Source organism: Numida meleagris, chromosome 27, assembly GCF_002078875.1.
Source record: "Numida meleagris isolate 19003 breed g44 Domestic line chromosome 27, NumMel1.0, whole genome shotgun sequence".
Taxonomy (NCBI): Eukaryota; Metazoa; Chordata; class Aves; order Galliformes; family Numididae; genus Numida; species Numida meleagris.
Window position 1 is genome coordinate 1649861 of NC_034435.1, and position 21114 is coordinate 1670974.

The following is a 21114-nucleotide window of genomic DNA, read 5'->3' on the forward strand; positions in this document are numbered from 1 at the left end:
AATATACAACCTCAACCTCCCCTGGTGCAGCTTAAGGCCATTACCTCTCATCCTCCCAGTGGCTGTGCCAGGCCCCAGGTTCCACATGTCTCTGTGATGCAGCAGGGCTCAAAGAGTGGGAGCACATCCACAGCCACAGGAGCAGCTTCTTGACTGTTGTGCTGTGGAGAGAACCTGGAGAGCATCTCTCCCAGCAGTGATTGTTCTCTGGAGCTTCACATCTTCTCTTGCTTTGTCCTTGCAAAGATACTGACATGTTTATCTCATGTTCCAGCTCTGTCACCAGCCAGAGCTTTCAGTGCTCCAGGTGGCTCTACAAGTTACACAGTGGGGACTGACAGAGTTGGAGAGGGACAAGGGCCACGAGGACTGAAGAAGGGGTAGAACAGAACCTCTCTTGGGCTGTCACCCAGGAGGATTTCCCTCCCCAGGTCAGAAAGAGCTTTGGCCTCCCTAAGTGGCTGGTAGATAATGGGGATACGGTGCAGACAGGGGAAGGAAAAGACCTGAGTGCAAGTCAGTGTTCATAGCTTTAATGCACAACTCTCCTGAGCAAGACCACATACATCAATAAATAATAATAATAATAACAATAATAATAATAATAGTAATAATAATAATAATAATAATAATAATGAGAGCAGCCCCAACAAACCCATCTGTCACCAGCTTGGCTTCTGTCTTCTCGGCTGTGTCCTTGTCAGCAAAAGGTGCCACAGCCTGACTAATACAGAGGACACAGAAGCAGCACTGTCCTCTCCCCTTCTCAGTGAGCATCAGCTGGAGGAGGAGACCTTCATCTCCCTGGCATTGGCTCGGGCAGTCTCCCAAGTCTGTGGGCTCCCACCCTCCTTCATGCACCACAAGGCCTCAGCTGCTCCCTGCCCCATCCACCAGCCACATTGCCCTTGTCCCGGGAGCAGGTGCACAGCCGAGGTGTTCCCCATGCAGATGCATGTGTGTGCATCACATACCCCATGCCCAAGGGACGCAGCCGTCTCTAGCACTGCTTGTGGGGCTCCTCCAGGGCAATGTAAGGCACCACGATGGGCCAGGAGTCGCTGGGCCAGTATCCCAGCTTTGGCTTGAACGCTGGCATCTCGTAGGTGACGTCAAAGTACATGACCAGTGGGAAGCAGTAGAGGAGGGACACAGCTATCAGCACGTGCCTGGCAAGGAACCAAAAAAGACGTGTGGAAGAGGGGTAACACTACCAGCCCTCCTGCACTTTGTGACTGCGTGGCTGGGGTTGTCACCCTGAGGGTATGGCAATGGCAGGCAAATGTCCCAACCCTGCAGTGCATACAAGATCTGTGGGTCCGGCAGGATTTCCTACAGGGAAATCCCAGAAGAGCTCTGCAAGCTGGGTTTGGGGCAGTTCTCTGCACAGAGGGATGGGGTGACACAGGGGACTTAAGCCCTGAGCCACCCAGTTCACCTTGCCTGGCTTAGCCCAGCAGGTCTGGGTATTTGAACTGGTCATCCCAGTTACTTGTGAGGATGAATCTGAAAGTGCACATTGTATGGCACTTACAGCAATGCTTGGTCAGGGACTGAAACGTCTTCCTAAAGCAAATCACTGTCTTTCAATTTGGCTATTAAAATAAAGGGCACTGCTCTTCACATGGCCTCCTGGGAGCAGATGTAGTGTCTCCCAAGGAAGCAGCTTACCTGGAGTGGTTTTAGAACAATTTCACATTTGTTGGCATGGAGGAGGTAAGGGATATTAAGCAGTGATTAGGATGAATCCCTGGGCTGGGGCCAGGATGAGGAACAGCATCAATAGTGACAGAGCAAAGTGGGAGAGGGCTGGGCAGAGATGCAGCTGCTCCCTGTTCGAGTACCACATCCCTTCTGCCCTCCCTCCTCCTCTGAAACATTTAAGCCAGGCTTCCTGCCTCTCCGCTGGAGACTTACCAGAAGCTGTGAAAATAGGGGAAGTTGATGGCCTGACAGAGCCAGCAAAGCCACCTGTCACTTAACCAGCTGGTGATGGCCAGCACCCACCACACCACCATGACTGTGGCCATCCGATGAACACGTTTGTCATCGCACCTGGAAAACACAGTGAGAGGAGAGGGAGAAGGGAGTTGTGTTGGAAGGATGGAAGGAAAGCGAGTTTGAAAGAGGGCCAGCAAGTTCCTGTCTGTGCGTGCTAATGCAACAGGGCAAAACCTGGTGGGTTTCAGATGAAGGATATTCATCAGATCATGAGAACTGGAGAAGTGTGGCTCTGCAGAGGGACTTTCTGACCTTCTGTGGGTGACAGTGATGCTACAAGATGCTAACACACCTTTGTCTTTCTCCCCAGATCCCAATGGGTTCCTCTCAAACCTCACACTGCCTCCCAAGTCCCACGCAAAGAAGAAAGAGCTGCAGAGACAGCGGAGATGAACCTCTCAACCTACTCCTTACTTTTTCAGCTCACGCCAGGTCAGGTACAGCAGGTGGAAGGCGATGCAGTTGAGTGCATAGGCATTGATGGATGGTTTGATGAAGGACATCAGGGTGGTGATCACGGTGGTGACACCACCCAACCAGTAGAAATGCTTCCTAAAGGGATGACAGAGTTGGGAGTGAGTGTCAGTGCCTCCAGGGTTCACAGTCCAGCAGGTAAAGGATGGTGCTGGCCATTGCCTGAGAGGAAGCCACCCTCCAGCACCTGCAGTCTGTTTGCATGTAACTGCCCCCAGGCTCTGCAGCAATCCTGGCAGGAAAGCTGGGGTATATTTTATGTTTCTCAAGAACTGCCCAGGAAATTGCTTTGCTAAGCCGCCTGGTTGGTCCAGGACAGAGCTGGCACCGCAGCAGCGAAGGTGACTCGTGCGCTGCCATGGTGATGCCAGAGCCAGGCTGCAGGCAAGGCAGGGAGCTCAGCAGAGGGAAGGGCTGCAGAGCTGCTGTCCCAGCAGCGGGGGCAGGGCCTTCAGCAGTGCGAACATGCGGATTCGGGCTGACTGAGCAACAATAGGGCTCGGAGAGGCCTTTCACATGCAAATCCCTTCCCAAGTCCCTTCCCCTCTCGCTGCCTCCCCCAGCCATGTCTCCACAGTGAACTCCCGGTGACCTCTTCCGTGCCATGGGAGGAGCAGGATGGGAGCGGGCTCTGTTAGGGCTGTCTCAGAGGGCTCCAGCAAGCCTGCCAGGACGGGAGCATCCTCCTAGCAAAACCCTGCTGCGCTCCTGTTACCGATCTGTGCTCTCTCAGTTTCTCCATCCATCCCACTGCACCCAGCCAGCCCTCCTGCAAACAACCTTTGCAACATAGGGTGTTATCTTGGACTAGTTGGCCTATGGAAAACCCCATCCTCTCTGATGATGGCAGGGGATGCTATGAGAGTTTGACAGCATGGGTAATTCAATGTCCGTGCTCAGGAACATGTGATTTCCTAGCCTGTGTGAAATGCCCAGGTCCTGCACTTCCCCAGATGGTTCTCTGCTTTCCCTAACGGCTCCAGGACTTCCAGTCCCTCCAAAGATGTGCACAAGCTGGAGCAGTCCCCATGTTCCTAGCAGAGCTGTCTCCACTCCAACCACACCACTTGCAAGACAAAAACTTGCCCAGATCTCTCCTTTTTGAGATCCTTCATGCGAAGCTTCCTGTACAGCTTTGTGAGGGCAGGCAGCTCCAGGCAGCAGGAGCTCAAGCACAGCTCTTCCCAGGAGGTTTAATGCCTCCTCTGTAAGGATCTAGAAGTGAGAAGTGCAGGATCTGGCCCCAGAACAAACTGCTGAGAGCTGGCTTGTAGGGTCACACACCAGCAGCAGTGTCCCATCCCTTGCAAACTGCAAACTCATTTCCCACTGAGCCGTACCTGCTTTTGATGCACCTGGGGAAGTGAGCCTTTGGGTACCAAAAGGAATATGCCACAGCCAGTGTCCAGAGAATGGAGAGCTCATCCAAGAGTTGTCCCACGTAGCTCAGGGTCATGTGGAAGTACATGGAGAAGATACCTGCAGGGAGCGAGGACAGCTTGTGTCAGTGCAGCTCTGTCCCAGGAGAAGCCTGTCTGGCCTGGAATATTCCTGGGGATATTTATTAGAGAAACATCATTCCTGAAGGGCAGGGCATGGACCTTGGCATGAATGGAGGACCCAGGGCTTTACAGGGCTTGAAGCTCTGCACCCACAGCCAGCAGGAGCCACGAGCTGCAGCTTCACACATACATGGCTGTCCAGTTCCTTACCGCAGCATGCCCCTTGCTTTGGCCGCTACAAACCCATCTCCAAAGCTGAAGGTATCGTGGATGAGTGCTCTGCAGCCTGACCTCATGAAATTGGCACCCACCTACACAGAGGAGAAGGCCAGAGATGAAGTACATGGGCACGGTGCGCAGCTGGCAGTACTGCTGGTTCAGGTGGAGCAGGGCAGCTGAAAGGATGAAGAAGCTTACGTTGCTGATCTGGAAAACAAGAGGCGCGTTCAGTTTATTGCATGATCTTGGGGAGGTCCCATCCCACCTTGTGCCTCGGTATGTCCCCATGCAGAGAGGATACTGATCTCTGGAGAAAAGCACTGTGTGGAGGCATTGCTCTTGGCCCTGGAGAAAGGCAGAGGTGTTTCTTGAGGAGTGATGCTGGACCAAGGTGACATCCTGCGGTGTCACGTGCAAAGCCACCTGCCCTGGGGAGGGAGGTACTCTGGACACCAGTAATTACACGAAGTTAGAAAACCTATCTGAACATACTTTGCAAATGAATGCAGCAAAATGGTTCATCCCTGCTTTCCAGCTCTGCACAGTTGCTGCATTGCCAGGCGTTGGTGCAGCTGGGGTGGAGGGGACGGCATGGAGATTCAGCCTGGTGACATTGCCAGCGCTTTGGGGAGCAGCAGATGCTGATGGGCAAAACATGAGAGGTGGAGAGAAGCAGGGAGTGCCCTAAGCCTGGACCTGACTGCTGGATCAGGCCCTCTCCACCCAGCAGCAAGGGAGGAAGGGAGTTTGCAGCAGCCCTCACCTCTGCAGGTGAGACATTGTCAACTGGTGTGCAAACACAATAAAGGGAATATCACCAGGAAGCTCAGTGTCCCCAGGGAAAATCTCTCCTGCTCATGAAAGGTTGGGGCCTGGCGGTATGTTCCACCTGCCAGGCAATGTGATGGGGTTTGGAAGAGCTGGGCACAGCCATCTGCCACGCTGCCATTTGGCCAGCCACCAGCACAGCTTATATCTCGCCCCTACAGTTCTTCCCCTTTCATTTTCCAGCCACACACTGCCCCAGAGCCCGGGCTGGAGTGTCGCCCCGTGGCTGCAGCCTCACCCCTCTGCATCCGTGCCGTGCACCAGGTTACACTGCAGTGGAGAAGCTTGGCTTGTGGTCTCCCACGGGATGTGAGTTTAGGGGAAGAGGGCTGCAAATCCCAGGGACGTTGTCATACATCTGAAGCACACCCAGAGGGTGTATTCCAGAGGGAAGAACACTTCACACTTAATGTAAGGCCTCCATTCCCTTCAACAAACAGAGATCAGTCTTGAATTTCACTGCAGTTTTCATGGAACGAGTCCATGCGTCTTTGAACAACAGTTCTCAAGGCAAATGTATTGGATCTCTGTGGGTGCTTAGAGCCAAATCCAGGCCTGTCTCTGTTCCACAACGAGAAGGGAAGTGCTGGTTCCACTGCACGCTTGAGGTCAAACTGCTTGGAAATGATCACAAAGCCAAACTATGTCTTAAAGTAACCAACTGCGTTGTAAGCATTTCTTTTCCTGTGAAATGGCTCAAGAGGCTTTTGGAAAACAGGCAGGGATCACAAGGAGAGAGCAAATGCTTGCAGAAGACGCAGCAGTGTGCAAGTGCCAGCATGTGTGTCCAAGTGAGGAAACGCAGAAGTCTGAGATTGCACATAGGGAGGTCCGGATCCCTGCTGCAGTGGGCATTGCAACAGCACCATTAATTACATGATAGCAACATTATCACTTCATTAATTCAGTGCAAGATCAGATATCAGCAGGGAGGGATGATCAGGAGAACCATGCCAGCAGATTGCAGTGATTCCCCGCAGAGCAGCCAGGCTCAGAGCTCAGGGCAGAACCGCTAGGGACCCACAACTGGGGGGGCACACTGGGGTCTTCATCACCTGTCAGGTCCCAGCTCTGCTTGTTTTGCTAGGAGAAAAGCAAGGCCGGGATCAGTGACATGGCTGTAATCCTGCTGCATTAGCAGGATCATGGGAAAGGCCCCAGGGCTTGTGCAATGTGCACTGTGCAGCCTAAAAGGAAAGGAGAGCCCTGCAGAGAGCCATCCGCTTCCCAATGCACAGCAGAGTGAGAATGGCTTCCCGGTATGGATTGGGACAGTAGGTGCTGGTGTGCTCTGTGAGCACAGAGATAGGACAATGACAGCCCAGGCACATGCTGCCCCAGAGCAGGTAGGGGTGCCCCATCCCTGGAGGTGCTCAGGGCCAGGCTGGATGGGTCTGGTGCGAGGTGGCCCTGCCCATGGCCCAGGCTGGACAGAATGACCTTTAAGGGCCTTCCAACCCAACCATTCTGGAATTCTGACTGTATGATTTTCTGCAGTGGAAGGAGATTTCTCAAAGTGTTGCTGCAGTGCACTCACTCCCTTAAAGACCAAAGACCCGGCTTTCACTGACAGCAGAGCCCGCAGAGCCCAAGACAGAAGCAAGTATCTCTGAGGCTCTCCAGACCTGCAGAGCAAGTTCCTGACAGCCAGAAGCTGGGGCTGCCCGTCCTGCATCATGGCTTCACATTGTGTTTGGGGCAGCAAGCAGCAGTGTGGCTGCATCACAAACTGCAGGGTGAGGAGTGTGCAAGGTGTCCCTGCTGCCACGGGGCTGCTGAGCCCCGGCATGAGCACCTGGGTGTATCTGGGTGATTTACAGCTGCAGCCAGGCCTATTTCCACCGATCGATGGAGCTGTGGCTATCCAACAGTGTGAGAACTCCTGCTCCTTAGCCAGAGAGTGCTGAGGATCTGGATGTCATTACCAGCATCCTCATCAGTTACTGCAGGAAAAAAAAGGGGGAGTAGAATGACAGGTCCTTGACTGATGACCCTCATGCAGCACAACACTCTTCTACAAACAGCCAGAAGACAATACATTTCTGGGTCACCGAGTCACTATAAATAGTTAGCACTTTGTCACTGAACTGCAGCGCAATCATGAGCCACAATGTATTAATTATTAGGGACTTAACGATATTGTTTACATTCTCCGCTCATACCCCTGGTGCTTATTCCTAATAAAAAGCATCCAACCCAGGCAGGGCTGAGAGTGAGAGCGGCTGCCGCAGAGCGATGCTCAGCAGCATGTTGCTGCTGACACAGAGCTTCCAGCTGGAGCCGTGGGCAGCGTTGGGAAGGAGATGCAGAAAGGATGCTCCATTAGGAAGCCCTGCTGCTTTAAGAGCCTTGGGTGGGAGCTGGCTGGGTTCCCAGCTAGGCTAAAACTCTGACAAAGTGGTGCTGAAGTCAATATTGGTATAATTGTCTCCAGGCAGGGCAGTGAGATAAGGTCCATAAAGCCCAAGCAGGGAGGGAGCGATCGGAACATGGAGAACAAAGCAATAGAAAAGAGAGGGAGACACAGGACATTGGAATTGCATCTAGGATAGTGCCCCGAGCAGAATGTTCCCCAGTGCTGCAGGGCTGAGAGCCAGCATGCACGGACCAAGGACGATGCCATGGAGGTGATGCTCCTGCTGGCTTTGGATTCCCTGTTCTGCTCTGAGCGTGGTGCAGCCCTGGGGGCTGTTGTCAGTTGCTCAGACAGCAGTGGTTCCTCAGGGTTTGCTCTTCCACCTCCTATGTTTTGGAGAGAAGACCACACACCAGTCCTGCTGCGGGCAGCAAGGCAAGTCTTGATCTCGGCAATTCCCTAAACAAGAATTATATCCCAAGCCAGAAACTGCAGGAGTGGTTTCCTCTGCTGCGCAGGCAGAAATCCAAGGGTTAATGTTTTATGGGATTCAGAGGACTTTGGGACGTCAGGAGGACGGTTGTGCACCTGACCACAGCTGCTGGGGTCTGGCAGCGTGCCGCCAGGAGCTCAGACACGGGAGTGAGCTCCTGAGATACCTCTTGGTGTGATCCTGAGCCACTCTGACAGCACAGGTATAAGTCATGGTCCTTGTGAAAATGTGGTCTCAGCTTCAAAGACATGCTGGGAAAATGCTACCTGAGTGCTGACCTCGGAGCTTGGGCAAATGTTTCTCCTGGTATGAATTCTGACTTTAAAAGTCCACCTTTCAGACTTTCTGCTCTGTTTGGAAATCAGCCCCTCTCCAGCGTTGCCAGTGAGACTCACAAACTCAGAGGCGTTTGGCAGCTACGTTTGGAGTGCTGCTGGGAGCAACTGTGACTTCTGCACCACTTTGCTCTGCACCCTGTGCTCCTCCATCAGGGGCATAGCACCAGCGGACAGCACAGACCGTGGAGCTGGGTGCTGGAGGGCAGCAGCACCAGCAGATCCTTATTTCAGTGTCTGAAAGAGAAGGGACTGCACACAGCCTGAGCATCCCTCCTGCACGACCCTGTCAGGTCAATTAGAGCCGTGTGACTGGAGAGGGTATTATCGTTATTAGAGGTCATTTATTAAAAAACAGGAAATGCTTAAAAAAAAAAAAAAAGGAGGAAGAGACATTTCCATGAGAAATAAGAACTTCCAGTGTTCAAAGGTAATTGCTGAAGGTTGTAAACAAGGCCTTTGGAAGGCTGTAAATGGCCTCGTGCCCCTGCCAGCACTAATTGCACTGAAGCAGAGGGACGCGCTTGCAGACAGCGGGTGTCTGCAGATGGATGTCAGTGCATGTGGGACTGGTGCTGGAAGGAGCCTGATTACAAAAGGGGATCACAGGAGGTGAAACTCCCGCATCAGCTTTCCTCTGCCCGGAGTTCCGGATTCCCAACCTGCCCGACACGGTTCATGCAAGCGCTGTCTCTCGTTCTGCCACTCCTGTACGTTTAGCTGGAATATATGAGCCCTGTGTGGGACTTAGCCCAGTTGGCAGGCGAGCTGCAGGACTGGTATAACAGGATCTCACCAATCTGGGCTAAGGAGCACTGCCAGACTTTGCTCAGAGGGAACTCAGCCCCATGTGTGCCCGGAGGATCCCCGACCCCAGCTCTCCTTGTGGGCAGTGAAACCCCAGGATTTACCTCCATCTCCCTGAACAAAAACCCTCCAACAGCAGGAAGCTCAGAGCAGAAGGAGACCAAAAGAGGCTGTCCCGTCCCATCCCGTCCTGTCTCATATCCCAAAGGCAGCTCTGCCCTTGGGATGCGCCCGCACTCACCGTGTTGTAGTACTCCGCGATGATCGGCGAGCGCTCAAAGTTGTTTTCACACCAGTCGATTTCGGAGCTCTGGTAGGAGAATATGCTCGGCATCGTCGGGCCGCCTGGGCAGAAGGAGAGGAGTGGGTTAGGCGTGCACCCGCATGCAAATGGTACGGGGAGAAGTGTGCTGCACACTGGCCCCACCGTCCCCTTGCACACCTGCACCATCTCATGTTGCGCAGCATCCTTACCCTGCTATGAAAGACTCATCCTCTTCCCACCACGCATTGTATTGCAGATATTTCCTTCTCTCTCCCCACGATCAGAAGTCACAAATCGGCCTAGGAAATATCCTTGAGCTGCGAGCTTGGGAATGGTCACCGCAGCCACATCTACGGCACTAACATCCCTCGTCGGGGGTCACTGCTGCCCCATGTCCCAGCCCTGCCCTTGTCACCCTGCCTTCTGCCTTTGCTTCACTTTCTTTATGACTCAGATCTTGCTGCCAAGAGGACTTCCCCACACCTCATGGGCTGTGCGCTACCTTTTGGGAGTGGAGCTCTGCAGGGTTTATTGCTCATTGGCTCCGTCCTTGTTCATCGTTTTGCAGCATTCACCCCAGGGCTGGAGCTCAGCGCAAGCACCAGTGCAGACTCGGGGTGTTCCCAGAGTCCTGAGGCACGGAGCAAAGGCCTGGGATTGTGTCCCTTTCCCAGCAGTGATTCCACTTTGAGCGCACCCAGCCCAGTGAAAGGCATCCAAGCTTCACGCCTCTGATCCTCAGCCTGGCCTCTGGTGAAGGAGGAGCTGCATTTCCAAGCAGGATTCTAACCAAAATCCAACCTTTCCTCTCCATTTCTCTTCCCTGTGCTGAAAACTTCGCTATCCTCCATGTGCACATCATTTCTCAGACCTCTTTGGAAAAATCAATGTTCCAATCAAGTTGCTTGTTCACAAATCCTTTGGAGCTATCCTGGAGGCTGACACAGATGGGTGCCAACTCTGGATGTTTGGGAACACCATCCAGACTCTGGGGCTGCGTGCTGGGGATGCCGGAGCTCCTGGGGTTGCTGTGGCTCTTTGGCACTGAGCATGCCCAAGGCACAGGAAGGAAGGGGTGGAAAGCAGCGTTGTTCACTTTAAATCCCTTTCAGCTTTGGGTCTAGCACAGGGAAGGGAAGTTTATCTTAAAATCGCTCTTTGGTTAGTTGTGTTATTATGGAGAAGCCACCGGGTCCTTGCTTACAGCAGCTGAGGAACACCGCTGAGCTCAGCAGTGGCCGTAGGTGTACAAGGCTGGGAAGAAACCAGTTTCCTCTGCCTCTCTTCCCAAGAAGAATTTCAAAGGCAGAAAGCCTGCTAACACAACACTGCCACAAACAAGCCTGTCTGCAGCCTCCTGCATCTGCCAAGCAGTCTGACTTGCGGATAAACCTCCACTGCTCTTTTCCAATTACAAGTTAATGACACCCTTTCTTTAATCCAGGCTGGTTCCCCCAAGCAGGTGAGACTGCATCTTTGAAAGCAGCAGAAAGGAGATGCAGGAGGGTTGGGCTGTGCTCTGACTCTGTGATGCTGGGTTTCCATGGGCTCATGTGCACCGCAGGGACTAGCTCCTGATCCCTGGTGACGTGCATTGCCCTTACAACAACACAAGTGGTTGCACAGGAAAAGAAGTAGAGCCAGGAGGGTAAATCCCATCTCCAACTGAGCAAAGAAGCAGACCCAGGAGGGTAAATCTCATCTCCTCACTGAGTGAAGAAGAGGCGAGAGGATGCTGGAGACATGCAGCAGGAGAAGCAGAAGGGAATAGAGAAGCAGCACCCAGCAGCCGCTTGCTCACTGCTCATCCCAGTGGTGCTTACCTGTGTTCCCTGGGGAGAGGTGAACTGTCGGGAGAACAACCTGCCCGGCTTCTGGAGCTCTGTGGGTGCAGGCAGGGAACGGCCTCGCTCCGTCTTTAAGGACAGCTTCGGGATGAGGTGAGAACCATGAGCACCCTCCAGGCAAAGCTCGCTGTCCCCCACAGGAAACATATTGGCTGGAGGGTTTATATCTGTGCTCCCAAATGGGCAGGGGCTGAGAGGGAGGGCAGGGAAGCGTGAGCTGGAAGGGTTGGAAGAGCAGGTAGAAATGCAGCCTGAAATCATCCGCCTGCCCCTAGGCAGGTTACCTGCGCAAGCGCACATGCGGCGCTCCCAGCCCTGGTTTTCCTAAGGGAGGAACAGATCTGCACAGCCTCCTTTGGATTGCTGCTTAATAAGCAGTATAACCATTTTAACCCCCCCCCAAAAAAACCATGCAACAAGCTGTATTCATTGCCAGGGATTAAATTTAAGCCACTTTTCAACTTTTCCCGGATGGCTGTCATGTATTACCAAAGATAAATCACACTTCCTCTAGCTGTAAATTTAGTTATTTAGTGAAAGAATTGGCTGGATGGGACGCCTCTGTGCGACTGCTTTGCAAATACTTTCCTCCTGAATCCTATTCAGGGTACCATGAAAACTGGCAGTGTTTGCACCTTTCCCAAAGACCAACACCGTTTTCCTCCACGTAGGGTTGGGAGAAGAAGAACTACATTGCTTTCTTAAGGATAAAAGCTCAGTATTTGGCCAGCTTGTCTTGTTGGAGCAGGGGAGGCACCAGGATCAGCATCACCAGGCAGGGTCTGACCAAGACCTGACGTGTCCCTGTCCCTGTCCCTGTCCCTATCTCTGTCCATTTCCCTGTCTCCATCTCCATCCCCATCTCCATCCCCATCCCCATCCCCATCCCTGTTTAAGTCCGTGTCCCTGTCCCTGTCCATGCAGTCCCCAAGGCTCAGGCTCACATCCCTGCTTTGCTGTGACACTTCCAGGCTCCCCAGGCTGTATTTACCCTGGAACTCTTTGAGAAGTGTAACTATTTCTTTTTACACCTCTATAAAAAGGGAGACCTGAGCCATGCAATGCTTCCCAGAGATGCCAGGGCTTACAAAAACTCCACAAATCCACATGGATTTTGAAATGCAGTGGTAGTTAATCACTGCAGCATTTCTCTTATAGCATGGTTGAGCCATATTGCATGCCACTAAGACAAAGCTTCTTTCTAGGACAGACACTGCAGCTAAAAGCAGGAGCTCAGAGCCCAGTGGGCTGCTCCTGTCCCTGGATGTCTTCACTGCAGTGCTGGAGAAACTTGGGATGGAGTTTGCTTCTTATTCATTTACTGCCTCTGGATGGATCACGGCACTTGGTCTGCTGAAGGTACCTGGGGTATTTAGGGATCACAGTGAGATTCAGAGAGAAGCAGAGAGGAGATTTGAGAATAAGGCATTGCCTGGGCACACGATGCCTGCCTCACGCAACCACCTTCGAAAAGAATGAGTTTTCCCACCCCCAAAGCTCTGGCATCCTTGGCGTGAGCAAAGTGCTGAGCATCGCTGATGTATCCTGTGCCATGCGATGAATAAGTAACGGGAGGATGTCAGGAATCTGCATCTTCCCTGATTCATCAGTCAGCAGTGTTCAGGTCACAGGGAGAGGGGCTGGTTTCCTGCTGAGTCCTCTGTCCCAGCTTCTCCTAATGGCTGCATCCTCCTGCCTGGGGGCAGCGGGGATGTGGGGTGGACTGGAGGTGAGGAACACAGACGGGGTCAAAGTTTTTGGGGGTTTACAAGAAAGCTGCACGGAGACAACTCCTGTAAGTCCTTACCTCCCAGCTAAGAGCTCCTGCCTCCTCTCCCCCTTGCTCCTAACACAGGACATAGCATGCTGGGCTTTGTGGTTTGGGATTTGCCATCACCCACAGAGTGGGACAGCCACGAGCTGGCAATGCAAGCAGGCAGGGCTTGTCCCAGGGCAACTCACATGCAGGTTTCCACCTGCACTGCTGCAGGAAGGGGGACTTGGCTTTAAGCAACTCATCAGGAGAAGCTGTGGCTCAGGGGCATGTGCCTCCATGTGCTCATTGTAGGGCAATGACTGCTGGTGGATGGTGAGGAGGTTGCACTGGCATCCCGCAGCCCTGCTGCTGTGTGCTCAGTACATGTGAGTCAGAACCCTGGGGTAGATGGAGATGAAGGGCTCAGCCTGGCTATCACATTGGATGAACTAAGAGGGGAACACAGGTATTCTGTCTGCCTGCTACCCCATTCCATTGCACTGCCCACATCCAGGAGGGTCCCGGGGCAGCTGGACATGCTCCGTCCTGCCGCTGGCTCCTGAGCTCTGGTGTGTGCCTTAAGCTCCAGAGCAGCAGTTTCTTGCTGCCAGGTGTAAAGGCACAGGGAAGTGACTTGGGAGCCTTGCTAACACTGAGCAGTTAGATAATCCCTAACATCCACAGCTCCACAGGGCAGGGATCGCAGCCTCTGCTTGGTTTGGAAGCTGTTTAGCAAACCACGGTCTGGAAGATATAAAACCAGCAGCAGGAGACGTGCTAAAGCCGGATGAGCTTTACACTGCCAAATGAAAGCATCCGTCTCCATTGCTGCTGCGCAGCCTAGTGGGAGCGATGCACCCGCTCCTGTGCACATCTGCAGAGCTGTAAATATCTGTGTTTCTCCACCACGCAGCGCAGAGGCTCCAGGCAACCAAAAAGCAGCGGCAGTGACAGTGAAGATGGATGGCACCCCACGCAAGGTGTGGCTCTCAGGGCTGACCCACCTGCTCTTTACAACATCACGGCCCGAGCCCTTGTGCAAGTCAACCCCCAGAGGAGCGGAGCACAAGCCTTGTCAGGCCCCAGAGGGCTGCTCACAGGGTCCAGGAGCAATTCCCCACCAATCCATCATCACTGAGCAACCACCCAGGCACTCTATTATCTCTGCTCCAGGCAGGATGCCATACAGTCAACCCAATATCCTCTGCCAAACTGACAACCCCCCCCCACACACACCCCGCTATGCTTGTTTTGAAATACAGGTTTGTTTTAAAAACCAAATCATTTAATTGCTTATAGGAACAACAGTAACAGTCATAATTAAATGAAGTTCTGCCAGTGCTGTCATCTGTCACATGCACTTCTCAGTGTGGTCGTGTACACACGTGGCAGACTCAGGCTTGCGTAACCCAGTGGGAGCTGCTGTGTGTGCAGGGGCTGAACATGGACTTTTCTCTTTCCAAAGCCCAAGCTATCTGCATCCAGAGAGAGAAAATCCCTTCATTCTCAGCAGCACTGGGAGAGCTTCAGCAGAGCTCTCCCTGCTCAGGACACGTACAGAGTAAGGGCTGCTTGAGTCCCGGGAAGTACCACATTTAGCAGAGACTGAGCAGGGCAGCTCCTTGCTAATCAACTCTTCCATCTTTTCCTACTTGGAAGAATCCTGACTCTGAAGAGACTCAAAAATGGAAGGAGATGAGGAGAAGACTCCTTCTCACTTGAGCTGAGTCTGCAGCTTTCCATCCAAGCTGGCAGAGGCCTGGCAGTGCTTTGCACCAGGTTTATCCAGCACTGCAATACCTTCTGAGAGCGACGCAAAGCTTTGGCAGGAGGAGATGGTGATGGTTTGTGCAAGGTAGGTGAGAGACCCAATAGCAGTGTTGGCAGCAGCCCTGGGAGCCAGAGGCTGCCGAGCCCTTGAGGGGAGACCCCCCCAGTCCCTTTACTCCTCTCCCTGCTGGGCAGAAATCAGGAGGTGATGCCTTTGTGTTAGGAAGGGAGAAATCACTGTGGTCACCCCCATCTGCTGCTCCTCATTGAGAAAGACAGAGTAAAGTGTGGGGAATCGCTGCTTCCTTCAAGCTCCGTAAGCAGCAAAGAAGGCAGAGCAGGGAAGGAACAGGCTGCCCAGGAAAGTGGTGGGGGCACCGTCCCTGGAGGTATTCAAGAAACGTGAGATGTGGCTCTTGGGGACGTGGTCAGTGGGCATGGTGGGATGGGCTGGGTTGGGCTTGGTGACCTTAGAGGTCTTTTCCAACCTTAATGATTCCGTGATTCTATGGTCCTGTGATCCTATGGTCCTGCCCATGGCAGCGTCTGTTCTCTGAAGGACTGTAGAAAGGAAGAAAGCAGGAAAAAATCCTGCCCCATCTTCTGGTGGTCAGTGACTTAGCACTTCCTTGGCTAGAGGTCCTGGGCCATCGTGTTTCATAGGTCAGAGCAGAGCAGTGCTGAGCACACGTATCTCAGGTTTTTAAAGGCCATTTTTAAGGCTATGCCCTACAGCCATGAGCTCCAGTTTAACTACATGCTGGGTGGAGAAGTGCCTCCTTTCACCTGTTTTAAACCTGCTGCCTGCTGGCTGGTGCTGGTTGGTGCCCTCCTGCTGGGTCAGCCCTGGAAAACCCCCAGGCCCATTCCCGCAGCTCTCCATCCATTCTGCTCAGTCCCAATGAGCATCCCACTGCGTCATCTCCTTTCCCACCTGTGTGCACAGAAGCACCTTTCATCCCACGTGCTTGGGGATCCTCCCCATCCTCCTGCAACCACTGCTTGACATGAGCCAGCCTCCTCTTTCCTACAGCAGACGAGATGCAGAGAGCATCCTTTGTGGTTCCAACGCAGCCTTGCTGGATAACAAGCAATGCTCGTGTCCTTCTGCGAGCCATTAAACAGCCTCTGCCTGTGCAGCAGTCTGAGCACAGCTGCTGCACAGTAAAACATCCTCACATCACAACAGCACTGCTCTCTTGTAGACCTTTGTGGTGACCTTCATGCAGGGCTGGATGCATCCCTGGAGCAGCTGCGGTGCAGGACGTGGCACAAAGGATGGACCACGCTGGTGCCGCTGCATGGCTACTTCCTAAGCTCAAAGCTCAGCTGCACCCCGAGCTGCGCCTGCGTGAGAGGGTTCCTGCCCACACCCTCTGCAAGGAGGGAAGGGTTGCACAACACAGGTGACAGCGGAGGAGGCTGCCCTGGGAACCCGGCCTCCAGGCCATGCCCTTGCCTATCTCCCAGCATTGCGATGGGAACGGGGAGACGGAGCTGTCCCATCTGCAGCCCAGCCCGCCTCTCCCTCTTGCACCCGTGGGACTATTTCCCAATGAGCAGAGTTTCCCAAAGTGCACAGAGCACAGTGGCCCCGGCATGCTCATGGCTCTGCGGAGGTGATGAGGACAAGCTCCAGCTCATCCGGGGATGCTCTTGTTGTGATGCTGCTCCTGCAGGAACAATATTAGCACAAACCCAGAGGCAAGAGCAGCATTGGCTGAGCCATGGTGTGATAAAAGAGAAATCCCAATTTTTCTAAGTGTCTATGGAGGGATCTGTGCCAGCACAGCAGTGCTTCATCCCAGCAGCCGTGGTGCATCTCAGGGCCCGAGGCACCCGAAGTTTATTTCTCGCTGAAGCTGCGTGCCTCCTGCGAGCTCCCGGGACAGGTTTTCTCTGTGGTCTCCCTCAGTGTTGACTCCTCACAGAGGATCTGAAATCCTGCGGTAGCACAGTGCAGTAATAGCCATAATGACAGTCCCTGGCGTTGTTTTGTTTGGTCCAGCTGAGCTGGAAGACATTACAGAGCAGGCAAAAACAGTAATTATCCACCACCTTCCTTCGTTTTTTTTTTTGTTGTTGTTGTTTTTTCTCTCCAGGCATTGCAAACAGTCAGAGGCAGCTCAGAGGTGATAACTGTGCTGAGGTGAGGCTGAAGGTGCCCCATCCTGCGCTAGGGGCTGTACACATCCCCACTGCCCTGGGGCTGCAGCCCCTGTGGTCCCACTCCACATTTCCAGGCAAGAACGAGGTGGAAATGATGCTGGGGGTATTTGCTGGGAGAAAGCGGCCCGAAAGGCGCTGGCATCATCCCTGCAGGGTGACAGGAGACAGCTCCCCTGCTCTATCCCCTATTGGAAAGTTCATACAGTGATGGGCAAGGTGCCTCCAGACCTGCTCTGAGATAGGAGCTGCGTGTTGTTGTATGGTTACACAGGGATAAGGCAAAGCTAATTCCTGCAGAGCGGAGAGAATAAATCACTCTGGGCTGAGGAACCCCTGGGATGGGATTGAAAAAAATATATCTGTAAAGAGTCCAAAGGAACCAGCAGGTGTCTGTCTGCCACCTGTATGTTTCAAACCTGATACAGCCTCTGTTGTGAGTCACACAGCAGGACGAATAATTTCCACTGAGAGCGGTTGGATTTTCTTTTCCAGTCAGGGACTAGCAGATAAAATATTAAAGCACAAACTGCAAAGCTTGTAGGGCCCTCGCTGTGCAAAAAGCTCAGGGTAGACAGACTGATGTCCCAGGTGCACCGTTAAGAGAATCACCAATAAAAGAGCAATACTGCAAATAGGAGAGAATCGTGACTTTATCCCACACTGGGGAAATACCGCGTGCGAGCTGCAGCGCCAGCCCTGAGCCTCTGCTTGGGGATCAATCCTGCCTGCTCTTGGAGGCACAGTGTTCAGATTAGAGCTAAAATTGGGCTGAACCTCTTTCTGGATGTGCCTCCTTCACCCTGCTGCCTTTTGGCAGCCCCCAGGCAACAGCTCCTGCTCCAGGCATTGAGCAGAAGTGCCTGGAGGCACCCAAACCCATTGGGCATCTCTGTCTTGCCCCCAGAAAGGAAGAGCTGCCTGGTGGTCATAGAATCAGCCATCACAGAACGGTTTGGGTTGGACGGGTCCTTAAAGGCCATCCAGTCCCAACTCTATGGGCAGTGACACCTTCCACTAGATCAGGTTGCTCACAGCCCCATCCAAACTTGAGCACTTTCAGGGATGGGCCATCCACAGCTTCACTAGGCAGCCTGTTCACCCCCATGGTGAGGATATTTTTCCTAATATCCAATCTAAATCTCCTCTCTTTTAGCTGAAAGCCACTACCCCTTATCCTACACCCTACACTCCCTGAGAAATAGTCTATCTTTCCTGTAGACTCCTTTAGGCTTTGGGAAGGCCCATATGAGGTCTCCCCGGAGCCGGGGGGATGCTTCCCTCTGCTGGCACCGAGCAGTGCTGCAAGCTTCACAGCCCCACTTCCCAGCAGCAAGAATCAAGAAATCACAGAATTCCTCCTTCATGCTACGGAGGACTGTGTTATCTTTATCCACCTCCTCCTTGGTGGGCGTGTTGGGTGCACACTGTTTTTCTCGTCTCCCAGTCGATGCCTTATTTGTTTGTAAATCCCTAATAAAATCTTTAGGTTCTCCTTCCGCTCCAGGAAATCACTGCAACCTCCCACGCACCCCAGAACGTCTTAGGAGTGAGATGCCCCAGTGAAAAGGCTGCGTGCTCCTCCAGCTCCACATGGGTGCCAAGGTGCTGCTGGAGCAGCTGCTTTGGTCTCCCATGGTTGGATCCCAGTATATCTCAGCAGGACTGGATGCTTGGGATTCACAGCAACCAGGAGGTCTGGGGAATCTCATCTCTGTGTTGGGATATGAATATGGTGTGGTGTGAAAGTCACCGCGGTGCGGGCAGCAGTGATGCTGTGTTTGTGCAGGATCCACTCAGCGAGGCACTGGGCTAGGAACTAAGCAGTTAAAGCAGTGCAAAACACAGACATAACATCGTGTTGCCTAACAGATCACACGTTGTTATGAGCATCTCTGCTGCAGCTTGCACAAAGAGCCCCAGACCTGAATTTTACCCCAGGTCAGCACTCAGGGCCCTGCCTTCCCCTTGCTGCCCCTTGCACAGTGAGTCACCAGTTTTGTGTTGATCTGCCCAACGCAGAAAGTTGAGATCCGTTTAAATGTATCTAGCAGACACCAAATACCAGACACAGCTTTAAAATCAATTCGGTTCAATCAGAGCAGGGTTTCGTGTTTTAAGGCGAACTTAAAACGAGGGAACCCAGCACAGTGAATCCCGAGGGAGGGGACATAAAGCCACCCTGGGGTGGGCGGGTGGGGGGGGCTAGGAAGGCAAGCATTGTTTTCTACAAAGAACAGGAAACGAGCCTCAAAGAGTACATGAAAGAGACCTTAAAACAAATGCAGATCAGCAAGGGGGGGATGGAGGGGGGGGGTTGCTCCCGGCTCATCTCCCAGCTGCTCTGCCCAGGGGCTGCCTGCAGAAACTTGGAGCAAATGGGACTCTTGGTGGGGAGGGACAAGGTGTTGGGATCTGCTGTCCTCAGCCCAAAGGGCAGGGCCCCATGAAGCCCCAAAGGGACCAGAGGAGCCTGGATTCACCCAGCGAAGGGGGAATGCTAATAACGGGGCCTGGGCAGTACAGCATCTGGGACAGAGCAAGCAGGTGATGATTTGGGCTTTGCTGCAAGGTTTTGGGCTTTGCTCCAGTCTTGGGCTGCTCTCCCTGTTTGTCCAGTGTCCCCATGGCACGTAGGACGCTTAATGGATATGAGGAACAATTTGTTCTCAGAAAGAGTAGTAATACATCGGTACAGGCTGCCCAGGGAGGCGGTGGGGTCACCGTCCATGGAGATGTTCAAGGAACGTGGGGATGTGGCACTGAGGGACATGGTCAGTGGACATGGTGGGATGGGTTGGGGTTGGACTGGGTGGTCTTAGAGGTCTTTTCCAACCTTAACCATAGCATCATAGAATGGCTTAAGTTGGAAGGGACCTTAAAGATCATTGAGCTCCAATCCCTTTGCTGGGGGCTGGGTTCGCCCCCAGCTCAGGCTGCCCAGTGCCCATCCATGGCACTGGGGACTTCCAGGGATGGGGCACTCACAGCTCTGCGCAGCAGTGCCGGGGCCTCACCTCCCTCTGGCTAAAAAATATTTTTCCTAACATCTGACCTAAAGTTCCCCTCTTTTAATGATTCTATGTTTCTATGATTCTTTAGCCCTTGCACACCTCCATGCAGCCCCAGCACTGGAGCTCCTCAGGGGACATCAGGGAGAGGGGACAGCGCTGTGATGCCCTGTGGCAGAGAGCCTGGAGCTCCTGGCATGCAGCGGGCCCGGAGAAACCACGGCATGAACGAGGCGGTTTGCAGCAATGCCAAAAGGCACCATCTCCACACACAGCTTTTCTTCATGACCATGTTTCTTCTACAAAGCACTCATTCAGGCCCCTTCGGAGGTCCAAGCCCTCTGTGGAACATGGCCACTTCCTTCTGCTGCTCCTCATAAAACACGGCTCGCCTTGGAGCCAACTGGCAGAGCCAAACAGTAACACAGCTAAGCCACTTCCTCACAGAGGAGGAGGGCCGGTGGCCCTCTGCCAAAGGGGACAATGTGGGAGTGCAGTGGTGCTCTGTGTGCACTCCTGTTCCTGTTTACGTGGAGGCTGGGCGGGTGACGGGAGAGGTTTCCCTGCGTGTTTTTAAGGCAGCGTTTTAATGAAGTGCCACATCCCAGAGGAATCTGCGAGTGGAGGCTGAGCACAGAGGGCAGCGCCGTGCCCCGGCCATGGGCACGTCCCTGCAGCTGTGATGGGAGCTGTGGTAACGGGGAGATCATGCAGTGACCTCATCCCAACCACGTACTGGGATGTCCCCAAGGCCCCACAGCCATGAGAGGAGATGTAGTAATGGGGAGATCACGCAGTGACCGTATCCTGGCCATGCACTGGGGCTGGGATGTGTCCCTGAGGCTCCGCAGCTGTGGTGGGAGCTGAGGTAATGGGGAGATCACGCAGTGACCGTATCCTGGCCATGCACTGGGGCTGGGATGTGTCCCTGAGGCTCCGCAGCTGTGGTGGGAGCTGAGGTAATGGGGAGATCACACAGTGACCCTCTTCCGGCCATGCAGTGGGGCCTGGACACGTCCCCCAGAGGCCCCGCAGCTACGAGGGGAGCTGTGAGGGGATGTGGTGACCTCCTGCTAACGGGGAGGTCATGCAGCAACCTTCTCCTGGCCATGCAGTGGGGCCTGGAGGTGCGCCCAAGGCCCCACAGCCACGAGGGGAGCTGTGAGGGGATGTCATGTGGTGATTTCCCCTGCCATGGGGTAACCTTGTCCTGGCTCAAACAGGGCCAGTGCTGGGCTGGAGCAGTGCCAGGAGCGAGGCAGTCGGGACTGCCCGAACGTTCCA

At 53.6% G+C, this 21114-nt stretch overlaps 1 protein-coding gene across 2 annotated transcripts; it reads right to left on the reverse strand.

Annotated features, from left to right (window-relative positions):
• ACER1 (alkaline ceramidase 1) lies at positions 604 to 11976 on the reverse strand. 2 transcript variants are annotated; one of them, XM_021378889.1, is made up of 7 exons: positions 9490 to 11976; positions 9257 to 9360; positions 4289 to 4403; positions 3816 to 3954; positions 2416 to 2553; positions 1918 to 2055; positions 604 to 1169 (listed from the first exon to the last, which is right to left on the reverse strand). In XM_021378889.1, the coding sequence occupies exons 2-7, from the start codon at positions 9347 to 9349 to the stop codon at positions 1001 to 1003; spliced, it is 792 nt and encodes a 263-aa protein (XP_021234564.1). In that variant the 5' UTR covers positions 9350 to 9360; positions 9490 to 11976; the 3' UTR covers positions 604 to 1000. The 2 variants fall into 2 exon arrangements, with proteins under 2 accessions (XP_021234564.1, XP_021234563.1); XM_021378888.1 differs by having other exon boundaries at positions 9257 to 11976.

Coding starts and splice junctions, on each gene's coding strand:
- ACER1 (XM_021378888.1), bottom strand. CDS start 9,466: ATGGTGCAGGTGTGCAAGGGGACGGTGGGGCCAGTGTGCAGCACACTT. Junction 2,056..2,415: donor ACCTGGCGTGAGCTGAAAAA/GTAAGGAGTAGG, acceptor TGTGTTTTCCAG/GTGCGATGACAAACGTGTTC. Junction 1,170..1,917: donor CCCTATTTTCACAGCTTCTG/GTAAGTCTCCAG, acceptor GTTCCTTGCCAG/GCACGTGCTGATAGCTGTGT.